This window comes from Oncorhynchus kisutch, linkage group LG23 (genome assembly GCF_002021735.2).
Source record: "Oncorhynchus kisutch isolate 150728-3 linkage group LG23, Okis_V2, whole genome shotgun sequence".
NCBI lineage: Eukaryota > Metazoa > Chordata > Actinopteri > Salmoniformes > Salmonidae > Oncorhynchus > Oncorhynchus kisutch.
Genome location: NC_034196.2, coordinates 13,637,016 through 13,651,059, shown reverse-complemented (window position 1 = coordinate 13,651,059; position 14,044 = coordinate 13,637,016). Strand labels below are relative to the sequence as shown.

General features: G+C 41.4%; 1 protein-coding gene across 1 annotated transcript in view; it reads left to right on the top strand.

Annotated features, from left to right (window-relative positions):
- Window positions 1–11,634: 11,634 nt before the first annotated feature.
- Window positions 11,635–14,044, top strand: part of lrrc75bb (leucine rich repeat containing 75Bb) — a 52,485-nt gene continuing 50,075 nt past the window's right edge. Inside the window, exon 1 of the mRNA XM_020458405.2 lies at window positions 11,635–12,688. Within this exon, the coding sequence (XP_020313994.1) occupies window positions 12,395–12,688 (294 nt within the window). The 5' untranslated portion in view covers window positions 11,635–12,394. The remainder of the gene's footprint in view (window positions 12,689–14,044) is intronic.

Below are 14,044 nucleotides of genomic sequence, written 5' to 3'. Positions count from 1 at the left end.
ACAATCTGGCCTTAATGGCCATGTACTCTTATACTCTCCACCCGGCACAGCCAGAAGAGGATTGACATCTACACTACCGGTCAAAAGTTTTAAAACACCTACACACCTATGCTTTTCCTTCACTCTGCGGTCAGAATCATTCTAAACCATCTCAATTTGGTTGAGGTCAGGGAATTGTGGAGGCCAGGTCATCTGAACTACAGGTAATCTGCTCTCCATCACTCTCCTTCTTGGCAAAATAGCCCTTACACAGCCTGGAGGTGGGATATCACTGGATGGGATATCACTCCAGAATGCTGTGGTAGCCATGCTGTTTAAGTGTGCCTTGAATTCTAAATAAATCACAGACAGTGTCACCAGCAAAGCACCCCCAGTCCATAACACCTCCTCCTCCATGCGGGAAATTCCAGGTGGGAAATTCACACCAACCCAAAATCTCAAATTTGGACTCCAGACCAAAGGACACATTTCCTCCGGTCTAATGTCCATTGCTCGTGTTACTTGGCTCAAGCAAGTCTCTTCTTATTATTGGTGTCCTTTAGTAGTGTTTTCTTTGCAGAACTCGACCATGAAGGCCTGATTCACAAGGTCTCCTCTGAACAGTTGATGTTGAGATGTGTCTGTTACTTGAACTTATTTTTGGTTGCAATTTCTGAGGCTGGTAACTCTAATGAACTTTTCCTCTGCAGCAGAGGTAACTCTGGGTCTTCTATTCCTGTGGCGGTCCTCTTGAGAGACAGTTTCATCATAGTGCTTAATGGTTTTTGCGACCTTCCTGTCTTAAAGTAATGATGGACTGTCGTTTCTCTTTGCTTATTTGAGCTTTTCTTGCTATAATGAAGCTGATTGAGAGAATGCCAAGAGTGTGAAAAGCTGTCATCACGGCAAAGGGTAGATATTTGAAGAATCTCAAATATAGCATATATTTTGATTTGTTTAACACTTTGTTGGTTACTACATGATTCCATATGTTATTTCATAGTTTTGATGTCTCACTATTATTCTACAATGTAGAAAATAGTAAAATAAAGAAACCCTTGAAAGAGTAGGTGTTCTAAAAGTTTTGACCAGTAGCGTATCTAAAACCCCAGAGAGCTAAGAGAGCAAGCAGTGCAAATGTAGAAGCACGGTGGCAAGGAAAAACTCCCTAGAAAGGCAGGAACCTAGGAAGAAACGTAGAGAGGAATCAGGCTCTGAAGTCAACCCTCAGGGCCTGGTTCCACTCTATGTTATTTACTCCCTAGGTTCTGTCTTTTCCAGGGAGTTTTTCCTAGACACCATGCTTCTGCATTGCTTGCTCTCTGGGGTTTTAGGTTCGGTTTCTGTTTAAGCACTTTGTGACAGCTGCTGATTTAAAAACGGCTTTATAATACATTGGATTGATTGGTTGATTGAGGACCCCCTACTGGTGAAATAGTCATGATTCCACAAGCCTCTCGTTCACATGTCATTCCCCATAAAGGGCTTATTGGAGCTGTCATTTGTGATTGAGACTTGTAAAAGCATGCTTTAAACAATGTAAATTTTTTGATTGCTAGGCTTACAAATATGATTATTTCTTGGTACATTTGACAAGATTGTGAACGACTCTTGGCGGAATGCATTGCTTGACTGCTGTGAGGGTGATAAGCACAAAATCATTGGTGAACCGCAGCACCCCAAACAATTTGTTCTCGAGTTTGCGTTTGTTGAGCAAAGGCTGTGTAGGTTTAGGTTCTACAAAGCTGTGTCCATCATAATAACATTCAATAATCAATTAATTGCATTCATTCTTGCACAATGCGATCAATTATCAACCCAGAGCTTGAATAAGTATCATGTGCAAATATTGAACAATCCAGGTAAATGAATTTAGAGGTTTAACCAGAAAGACTCACAGTTGTAATTGATGCCAAAGGTGATTCTAACATGCATTATGAACTGGGTGGTTCGAGCCCTGAGTGCTAATTGGCTGACAGCCGTGACATATCAAACTGTATACCACGGGTATGACAAAACAATTTTGTTACTGCTCTAATTACATTGGTAAACAGTTTATAATAGCAATAAGGCACCTCTGTGGTTTATGGTATATGGCCAATATACCACGGCTAAGGGCTGTATCCAGGCACTCCGCATTGGGTCGTGCTTAAGAACAGGCATTAGCCGTGGTATACTGGCCTTATACCATTATTGCTTGATTGACTCAGGGGTGTGCATACCTATGCAAATGAGATATTTCTGTATTTCATTTTCAATAAATTTGCAAAAATGTCTAAAAACATGTTTTCACTTTGTCATTATAAGGTATTGTGTGTAGATGGGTGAGAAAAAAGATTGAATACATTTTTAATTCAGGCTGTAACACAACAGAATGTGGAATAAGTCAAGGGGTATGGATACTTTCTGAAGGATATGTCTGACAAGACAGTTGACCGTCAGAGCACGTCTCCACAGAGGAGCAAGTATAGACATGGACAAGTTACCTGACAACATCACGAAAATGATGAGTGTGCTGCAATGGGTGTTGTTGTGATTCTGGATGGCCAGATAGCTACTGTAGCAACAATGCCAAGAAACTGCCATACAGGGAATCGTAGGAGGCTCGTTTCAGCAAGTTTTTTTTTATCTCGTCTTGATACCATGTCTTATTTTGAGGTGTTTTGTATGTGATATTGTGGCAAAAATTCGCTAGCTAGCTAACCAACAACTGTAAGGATGTATTTGAGACAAGTTCTCATCGTGCAAATTAATTTATGTTTTCAATAAACATTGGCGACGAAGTATAGTTTACATATTGTCAACAATCTAAGCCAATTATGTCTGTTTTGTACCCATAGTTACGCACGCATCGTTTTTTTTTTGCTAAACAACCTGTCAATTAATCCTGCTGTAGAATTCATTGCAGCCAAGTAGGTCAAACAAAGGACTGAACGAGTCCCTCGGAAAACCGAATCAAACCTCTCAGTCACTAAAATGAGTCGTTCAAAACGAAGAAATCGTTCACGACCGACACATCACTACTCAATAATCCAGCATCAATAACCTAGCGGTCTTTAAAGAAAAACAGCCCAACTATCTTTTAGCACATTACCAATGCAGCATTCTACCACATGAAAAGGTATAGCAGTGTGGTACACTGCCTGTAGATCTCTTCTCTTGTAGTCTTTTCTGAGAACAACACAGCTGGATTGGTTTTAATGTTTAAGTTCAATGGGTGCAACAAAGGTTGAGATGGTATAAAAATCTTTAATAACACTCCTATATTGCTGAGTTTTATAGATTCTTCATTTTTTAAATTCGAGAATGACATAACATCACCTCATTTCACAACAGAATTGTGGTTTTATTTCTTCTTGACACGTAGAATATATTATACAGTAACTGCATAATTGATTTTCTCTTTAGGTTTAACTCGCCTATTAAATGGGAATACCAATAGTTAGTTAAATTCTTTTACTTTTACATATTGACTGCATGGGAGTCTCATTACCAGCCTGATTCACAGCTCATAATAAACATTAATTTATATTATGTGAGTATGTAATACTCTGGAAATATCCATATAGCTAAATAAAAAGGTTGGTGAGAAAGAGAGTGAGATAGAGAGAGAGAAAGAATCTGAAAAAAGTCTGCATTGTAGGTCTGCAAGACAATATATAAAAAACGGAGAAGGGAGAACAGAGTGGAAGACACGTTTCCTTTATATTGTATGTTTTGTATGCATTGTTGTACTGTATAAACAAAACAAAAACATCTACATTGATTAGCCTATGTGATAATATGGATTATGATCATTAATATCACAATTTACATTCCTGCACTCTAAAAAATGCTGGGTTGAATATAACCAAATTTGGGTTATTTGGTAACCCAGCGCTGGGTAAATTATGGACAGAACACAAGCTGGTTATTTTTACGTGTTGGGGTTGCTTGGATTACCCAAACGGTTCATTTAACCAACAGTTTTTTTTTACCATCAGTTGGGTCGACCCAGCAGCTAGGTCTTTTTTAATGTAATCAATCTGTTATTTCAGGGGGCGTGGCCTAGTAGGGGTGTGGCTTTCACATTATTATTTTTGGCCACCTGTAAGAGTAAATGTCATTCCTGTTCATCATTTTAAAGGTGCTACACCTAGAATCTCTCTTAATTTCTCCCCTATGTGGAAGCTAGGTGAATTGCAACAGCACTAGGCTACTTTCAAAACAAATCTCCTCCTATTCTGCATCCTATTACCCCGTAACATGGTGGAGACTCGTGCTTGAGCCTTTTACTTTCGGTTTTGTTCCACCAGCTTCAAAAAGCTGTTAAAACTATATTTGTTGTTATTGAGAATATATTTCACAGCGATTTAGATGATACAATGATTCCCTACACTATTCAATGATTGTTTTCTCACCAGGAAATGAGTGATTTCTACATTGGCCACTCAACCTAATTTCCACTGGATAGCACAGCCACAAAGTCAAAACAGCTTTTCCATTTTGACAACAGATGCCGCGCCGGAGAATATCACACCCAATCACAACACTGGCAGGTAAGTAATACAGTGAAATACTATAATTCCACTGTTACTGCGGATATATTATGGACATTTGTTCTGAAAATACAATGCAAAATTGAATATATCCTATATGTAGCACCTTTAAGTTTGTACACTGCAAATTTCAATTTTCCTTGAATATTTTTGCACGTTACATATTATAATATAACATTCATAACAATATTGTTTACATATCCCAACACTGGGATATGCATAGGCTCCAGGGGCCCGATTCAGAACTGGAAATGTAGCGCACTTCTCAGTAATTGGTATTCAAATCAAATCAAATCAAATCAAATCAAATTTTATTTGTCACATACACATGGTTAGCAGATGTTAATGCGAGTGTAGCGAAATGCTTGTGCTTCTAGTTCCGACAATGCAGTAATAACGAACAAGTAATCTAACTAACAATTCCAAAGAACTACTGTCTTATACACAGTGTAAGGGGATAAAGAATATGTACATAAGGATATATGAATGAGTGATGGTACAGAGCAGCATAGGCAAGATACAGTAGATGATATCGAGTACAGTATATACATATGAGATGAGTATGTAAACCAAGTGGCATAGTTAAAGTGGCTAGTGATACATGTATTACATAAGGATGCAGTCGATGATATAGAGTACAGTATCTACGTATGCATATGAGATGAATAATGTAGGGTAAGTAACATTATATAAGGTAGCATTGTTTAAAGTGGCTAGTGATATATTTACATAATTTCCCATCAATTCCCATTATTAAAGTGGCTGGAGTAGAGTCAGTGTCATTGACAGTGTGTTGGCAGTAGCCACTCAATGTTAGTGGTGGCTGTTTAACAGTCTGATGGCCTTGAGATAGAAGCTGTTTTTCAGTCTCTCTGTCCCAGCTTTGATGCACCTGTACTGACCTCGCCTTTTGGATGACAACGGGGTGAACAGGCAGTGGCTCGGGTGGTTGATGTCCTTGATGATCTTTATGGCCTTCCTGTAGCATCGGGTGGTGTAGGTGTCCTGGAGGGCAGGTAGTTTGCCCCCGGTGATGTGTTGTGCAGACCTCACTACCCTCTGGAGAGCCTTACGGTTGAGGGCGGTGCAGTTGCCATACCAGGCGGTGATACAGCCCGCCAGGATGCTCTCGATTGTGCATCTGTAGAAGTTTGTGAGTGCTTTTGGTGACAAGCCGAATTTCTTCAGCCTCCTGAGGTTGAAGAGGCGCTGCTGCGCCTTCCTCACGATGCTGTCTGTGTGAGTGGACCAATTCAGTTTGTCTGTGATGTGTATGCCGAGGAACTTAAAACTTGCTACCCTCTCCACTACTGTTCCATCGATGTGGATGGGGGGGTGTTCCCTCTGCTGTTTCCTGAAGTCCACAATCATCTCCTTAGTTTTGTTGACGTTGAGTGTGAGGTTATTTTCCTGACACCACACTCCGAGGGCCCTCACCTCCTCCCTGTAGGCCGTCTCGTCGTTGTTGGTAATCAAGCCTACCACTGTTGTGTCGTCCGCAAACTTGATGATTGAGTTGGAGGCGTGCGTGGCCACGCAGTCGTGGGTGAACAGGGAGTACAGGAGAGGGCTCAGAACGCACCCTTGTGGGGCCCCAGTGTTGAGGATCAGCGGGGAGGAGATGTTGTTGCCTACCCTCACCACCTGGGGGCGGCCCATCAGGAAGTCCAGTACCCAGTTGCACAGGGCGGGGTCGAGACCCAGGGTCTCGAGCTTGATGACGAGCTTGGAGGGTACTATGGTGTTGAATGCCGAGCTGTAGTCGATGAACAGCATTCTCACATAGGTATTCCTCTTGTCCTGATGGGTTAGGGCAGTGTGCAGTGTGGTTGAGATTGCATCGTCTGTGGACCTATTTGGGCGGTAAGCAAATTGGAGTGGGTCTAGGGTGTCAGGTAGGGTTGAGGTGAGGTGATATGGTCCTTGACTAGTCTCTCAAAGCACTTCATGATGACGGATGTGAGTGCTACGGGGCGGTAGTCGCTTAGCTCAGTTACCTTAGCTTTCTTGGGAACAGGAACAATGGTGGCCCTCTTGAAGCATGTGGGAACAGCAGACTGGTATAGGGATTGATTGAATATGTCCATAAACACACCGGCCAGCTGGTCTGCGCATGCTCTGAGGGCGCGGCTGGGGATGCCGTCTGGGCCTGAGCCTTGCGAGGGTTAACACGTTTAAATGTCTTACTCACTTCGGCTGCAGTGAAGGAGAGACCGCATGTTTTCGTTGCAGGCCGTGTCAGTGGCACTGTATTGTCCTCAAAGCGGGCAAAAAAGTTATTTAGTCTGCCTGGGAGCAAGACATCCTGGTCCGTGACTGGGCTGGGTTTCTTCCTGTAGTCCGTGATTGACTGTAGACCCTGCCACATGCCTCTTGTGTCTGAGCCGTTGAATTGAGATTCTACTTTGTCTCTGTACTGGCGCTTAGCTTGTTTGATAGCCTTGCGGAGGGAATAGCTGCACTGTTTGTATTCAGTCATGTTACCAGACACCTTGCCCTAATTAAAAGCAGTGGTTCGCGCCTTCAGTTTCACACGAATGCTGCCATCAATCCACGGTTTCTGGTTAGGGAATGTTTTAATCGTTGCTATGGGAACGACATCTTCAACGCACGTTCTAATGAACTCGCACACCGAATCAGCGTATTCGTCAATGTTGTTGTCTGACGCAATACGAAACATCTCCCAGTCCACGTGATGGAAGCAGTCTTGGAGTGTGGAGTCAGCTTGGTCAGACCAGCGTTGGACAGACCTCAGCGTGGGAGCTTCTTGTTTTAGTTTCTGTCTGTAGGCAGGGATCAACAAAATGGAGTCGTGGTCCGCTTTTCCGAAAGGGGGGCGGGGCAGGGCCTTATATGTGTCGCGGAAGTTAGAGTAACAATGATCCAGGGTCTTTCCACCCCTGGTTGCGCAATCGATATGCTGATAAAATTTAGGGAGTCTTGTTTTCAGATTAGCCTTGTTAAAATCCCCAGCTACAATGAATGCAGCCTCCGGATAAATCATTTCCAGTTTGCAGAGAGTTAAATAAAGTTCGTTCAGAGCCATCGATGTGTCTGCTTGGGGGGGGATATATACGGCTGTGATTATAATCGAAGAGAATTCTCTTGGTAGATAATGCGGTCTACATTTGATTGTGAGGAATTCTAAATCAGGTGAACAGAAGGATTTGAGTTCCTGTATGTTTCTTTCATCACACCATGTCACGTTAGTCATAAGGCATACGCCCCCGCCCCTCTTCTTTACCAGAAAGATGTTTGTTTCTGTCGGCGCGATGCGTGGAGAAACCCGCTGGCTGCACCGCTTTGGATAGCGTCTCTCCAGTTAGCCATGTTTCCGTGAAGCAGAGAACGTTACAGTCTCTGATGTCCCTCTGGAATGCTACCCTTGCTCGGATTTCATCAACCTTGTTGATTCAGACTTACCTTAACTGATTTTCTTGTGGAGATTTTATTCTATAGGGTTTTCACTACATTTATCTAAAGCCATCCATTTGAATGTGGTGTACCTTTAATTCGAATTTTCTCACCAGACTCACTAGAATATAGGGAGAGAACGGTTCAGAATACAAGGTGAAAGAAAACAGTGAAAGAAAGCCATCTAAATATATGCATATTTGTCTCCGTTTCAGCATTTCAGATTTAAAATACTCTGATCTTGTAGATTATTCGGGCAAATTTCAGGGTTAGGAAAGTATGTATGAATCATAAAATAATTGTTTGGAGAGCCTTTACGCATTACATATATTGATGAATCAAATATATTGATGAATCAAATATACAGTGGTTTGATTCATCTTGAAAGTTGCCATATTCAAGTTCAATCCATGAAATATTGTAAGGTGAAAAGAAGAGTACACTAGGGGTTTATAACCATAGTCCTATAAATCTGGTGTCCTGTGTGATCTTATGTATGCTCCCTCTAATTCTCCCATCTCTCTCTCTCTCTCTCTCTCTCTCTCCCGGAGGACCTGAGCCCCAGGACCATGCTTCAGGACTACCTGGCCTGACAACTCTTGGCTGTCCCCGTCCCAAATCCACCTGGTCATGCTGCTTTCTGCTGTTTCGACCCTCACTCTCTCTCTCTCTCTCTCTCTCTCTCTCTCTCTCTCTTCTCCCCCGCACCTGCTGTCTCGACCTCTGAATGCTCAGTTATGAAAAGCCAACTGACATTTATTCCTGAGGTGCTGCCCTGTCGCACCCTCTATAAGCGCTGTGATTATTATTTGTCCCTGCTGGTCATCTATGAACGTTTGAACATCTAGAAGAACAATCTGGCCTTAATGGCCATGTACTCTTATACTCTCCACCCGGCACAGCCAGAAGAGGATTGACATCTACACTACCGGTCAAAAGTTTTAAAACACCTACACACCTATGCTTTTCCTTCACTCTGCGGTCAGAATCATTCTAAACCATCTCAATTTGGTTGAGGTCAGGGAATTGTGGAGGCCAGGTCATCTGAACTACAGGTAATCTGCTCTCCATCACTCTCCTTCTTGGCAAAATAGCCCTTACACAGCCTGGAGGTGGGATATCACTGGATGGGATATCACTCCAGAATGCTGTGGTAGCCATGCTGTTTAAGTGTGCCTTGAATTCTAAATAAATCACAGACAGTGTCACCAGCAAAGCACCCCCAGTCCATAACACCTCCTCCTCCATGCGGGAAATTCCAGGTGGGAAATTCACACCAACCCAAAATCTCAAATTTGGACTCCAGACCAAAGGACACATTTCCTCCGGTCTAATGTCCATTGCTCGTGTTACTTGGCTCAAGCAAGTCTCTTCTTATTATTGGTGTCCTTTAGTAGTGTTTTCTTTGCAGAACTCGACCATGAAGGCCTGATTCACAAGGTCTCCTCTGAACAGTTGATGTTGAGATGTGTCTGTTACTTGAACTTATTTTTGGTTGCAATTTCTGAGGCTGGTAACTCTAATGAACTTTTCCTCTGCAGCAGAGGTAACTCTGGGTCTTCTATTCCTGTGGCGGTCCTCTTGAGAGACAGTTTCATCATAGTGCTTAATGGTTTTTGCGACCTTCCTGTCTTAAAGTAATGATGGACTGTCGTTTCTCTTTGCTTATTTGAGCTTTTCTTGCTATAATGAAGCTGATTGAGAGAATGCCAAGAGTGTGAAAAGCTGTCATCACGGCAAAGGGTAGATATTTGAAGAATCTCAAATATAGCATATATTTTGATTTGTTTAACACTTTGTTGGTTACTACATGATTCCATATGTTATTTCATAGTTTTGATGTCTTCACTATTATTCTACAATGTATAAAATAGTAAAATAAAGAAACCCTTGAAAGAGTAGGTGTTCTAAAAGTTTTGACCAGTAGCGTATCTAAAACCCCAGAGAGCTAAGAGAGCAAGCAGTGCAAATGTAGAAGCACGGTGGCAAGGAAAAACTCCCTAGAAAGGCAGGAACCTAGGAAGAAACGTAGAGAGGAATCAGGCTCTGAAGTCAACCCTCAGGGCCTGGTTCCACTCTATGTTATTTACTCCCTAGGTTCTGTCTTTTCCAGGGAGTTTTTCCTAGACACCATGCTTCTGCATTGCTTGCTCTCTGGGGTTTTAGGTTCGGTTTCTGTTTAAGCACTTTGTGACAGCTGCTGATTTAAAAACGGCTTTATAATACATTGGATTGATTGGTTGATTGAGGACCCCCTACTGGTGAAATAGTCATGATTCCACAAGCCTCTCGTTCACATGTCATTCCCCATAAAGGGCTTATTGGAGCTGTCATTTGTGATTGAGACTTGTAAAAGCATGCTTTAAACAATGTACATTTTTTGATTGCTAGGCTTACAAATATGATTATTTCTTGGTACATTTGACAAGATTGTGAACGACTCTTGGCGGAATGCATTGCTTGACTGCTGTGAGGGTGATAAGCACAAAATCATTGGTGAACCGCAGCACCCCAAACAATTTGTTCTCGAGTTTGCGTTTGTTGAGCAAAGGCTGTGTAGGTTTAGGTTCTACAAAGCTGTGTCCATCATAATAACATTCAATAATCAATTAATTGCATTCATTCTTGCACAATGCGATCAATTATCAACCCAGAGCTTGAATAAGTATCATGTGCAAATATTGAACAATCCAGGTAAATGAATTTAGAGGTTTAACCAGAAAGACTCACAGTTGTAATTGATGCCAAAGGTGATTCTAACATGCATTATGAACTGGGTGGTTCGAGCCCTGAGTGCTAATTGGCTGACAGCCGTGACATATCAAACTGTATACCACGGGTATGACAAAACAATTTTGTTACTGCTCTAATTACATTGGTAAACAGTTTATAATAGCAATAAGGCACCTCTGTGGTTTATGGTATATGGCCAATATACCACGGCTAAGGGCTGTATCCAGGCACTCCGCATTGGGTCGTGCTTAAGAACAGGCATTAGCCGTGGTATACTGGCCTTATACCATTATTGCTTGATTGACTCAGGGGTGTGCATACCTATGCAAATGAGATATTTCTGTATTTCATTTTCAATAAATTTGCAAAAATGTCTAAAAACATGTTTTCACTTTGTCATTATAAGGTATTGTGTGTAGATGGGTGAGAAAAAAGATTGAATACATTTTTAATTCAGGCTGTAACACAACAGAATGTGGAATAAGTCAAGGGGTATGGATACTTTCTGAAGGATATGTCTGACAAGACAGTTGACCGTCAGAGCACGTCTCCACAGAGGAGCAAGTATAGACATGGACAAGTTACCTGACAACATCACGAAAATGATGAGTGTGCTGCAATGGGTGTTGTTGTGATTCTGGATGGCCAGATAGCTACTGTAGCAACAATGCCAAGAAACTGCCATACAGGGAATCGTAGGAGGCTCGTTTCAGCAAGTTTTTTTTTATCTCGTCTTGATACCATGTCTTATTTTGAGGTGTTTTGTATGTGATATTGTGGCAAAAATTCGCTAGCTAGCTAACCAACAACTGTAAGGATGTATTTGAGACAAGTTCTCATCGTGCAAATTAATTTATGTTTTCAATAAACATTGGCGACGAAGTATAGTTTACATATTGTCAACAATCTAAGCCAATTATGTCTGTTTTGTACCCATAGTTACGCACGCATCGTTTTTTTTTTGCTAAACAACCTGTCAATTAATCCTGCTGTAGAATTCATTGCAGCCAAGTAGGTCAAACAAAGGACTGAACGAGTCCCTCGGAAAACCGAATCAAACCTCTCAGTCACTAAAATGAGTCGTTCAAAACGAAGAAATCGTTCACGACCGACACATCACTACTCAATAATCCAGCATCAATAACCTAGCGGTCTTTAAAGAAAAACAGCCCAACTAAGTGACCCATAGCCTGTAACCCAGCAGTTGGGTCAACCAAACAACCAAGCATTTTTGTGTGTACAAAATGTAAAAGCATCAATCTCTCAAATCGAGTTAGTTCGTCGTGAGCTAAACAACAAAATTAGCCTTGGACCTATATGAAGAGAGAGTAATCGCGCGACCCTGATCTAGGCAGCGCGGGTTCTGATTGGACGCAAAGACCACGAGCTCCGTGTGATATTGTATTACTGCACGAGCTCTGCTGTGGCAGTGCGTGGTTATTACTGGAAGACGAAGGAAACTATTTGAAGACGAATTAAGAATAGAAAGCTATGCAATACTGACGGTGTGATGCTCTATATTTAATATAATAGAGAATATAGTCATTTATCAACCTCTGCTCATATCTTCTCCCTTTGTTTTCATACTGTAAAGATAAAAGTACATGCGTGCGTTACTCAATTTCCAAGTTTAGGCTACTGTGCAACTGTTATGGCTACATTCAGCCAAACGTTAATGATACATAGTGTCAAGGAGCCGTTGTTCAAGTGAAACATTATTCTGTGAAGTAATGGGTTCTAAGTTGACCAGGCAGAGTAGTCTGGACCAAATAGAAACCACATTTTCCAAGAGGAGACGCCAGCGGCATGACAGCTCCAGAGAAACCGAGAGGAGTGGAGGCAAGGGTGGCGGGGAGTTCTTGTTTACATCCCTGATGGTCAAGTCCGACAAGCTTCCAGGGATGCTACGAAAGACCAACCACAGCCCCTACGTGAGACGGGTGGCATGGATCCGGGAAATACAGAAGCTTATCCGAGAAGAGAAACAAGAACAAGCAGTCGAAGTGCTCAAATTGCTAAGAAAGGTAAGAGAGAACGTTTAACACTGAATACTAACTTCTCAACTTCATAAGACGTGCTCTCTGTAAGTCACCTGCTGCACCTGCAGAATATGATGCTGCTTGTTCAGCAGTATCCACAGGTTGTCACTCAAGTCAGTGCCTGATAAATTATTACAAATGTACTGGTAAAAATGCTGCATCTATTATTAGTATTAGATTATTATACTGTAGGTTTGTTTTTACGTTAGGCTGGGTTCCTTCTTATTTTGGGGTTTCCCGTTTAAAATGATTTACTGTATGTCTTTAGATGTTTTGATTCACTTCATTGTCAACCTTTATTAAGTGTCTTAGCTTTATAGTTTACTCTGCTCAAATTATTCAGTGGCTTGACCCTTATATAATCTCAGAGCAAAGGTGTAACTGCTTTGTCAGATTGCTCCCCTCAGGCTCAGGTACAGTGCCTTCAGAAAGTATCAATTTGAACATTTTTGTTATTTAGCAGGTGCTCTCATTCACACCCGTTTACTTTTTCCACATGTTGTTGTGTTACAGCCTGAATTTAAAATGGATTCAATTCAGATTTTTGGTCACTGGCCTAAACACAATACCCCATAATGTCAAAGTGGAATAATGTGTTTCGTAATTTTTACTAATTAAAAATGAAAAGCTGAAATGTCTTGAGTCAATGAGTGTTCCACCCCTTTGTTATGGCAAGCCTAAATCAATTCAGGAGTAAAGATTAGCTGAACAAGTCACATAAATTGTATGAACTCACTGAAAAACAGCTTCTATCTCAAGGCCATCAGACTGTTAAATAGCCATTACTAGCCAGCTACCACCCTGTTACTCAACCCTGCACCTTAGAGGCTGCTGCCCTATATACATAGACATGGAATCACTAGTCACTTTAATAATGTTTACATACTGATTTACTCATTTCATATGTATATACTGTATTCTATTCTACTGTATTTTAGTCAATGCCACTCAAATATATATTATTTCTATATTTCTTCATTCCATTATTTCACTTTTAGATTTGTGTGTATTGTTGTGAATTGTTAGATATTACTGCACTGTTGGAGCTAGGAACACAAGCATTTCGCTACACCCACAGTAACATCTGATAAATATGTGTATGTGACCAATAATATTTGATTTGTGTGCAATAGTGTTTAACATGATTTCTGAATGACTACGTCATCTCTGTACCCCACGCTTACACATCTTGAAGGTCCCTCACTTGAGCAGTGAATTTCAAACACAGATTCAACCACAAAGACCAGGGAGGTCACAAAGAAGGGCACCTATTGGTAGATGGGTATAAAAAAGCAGACATTGAATATCCCTTTGAGCATGGTGCAGTTTTTAGTTACACTT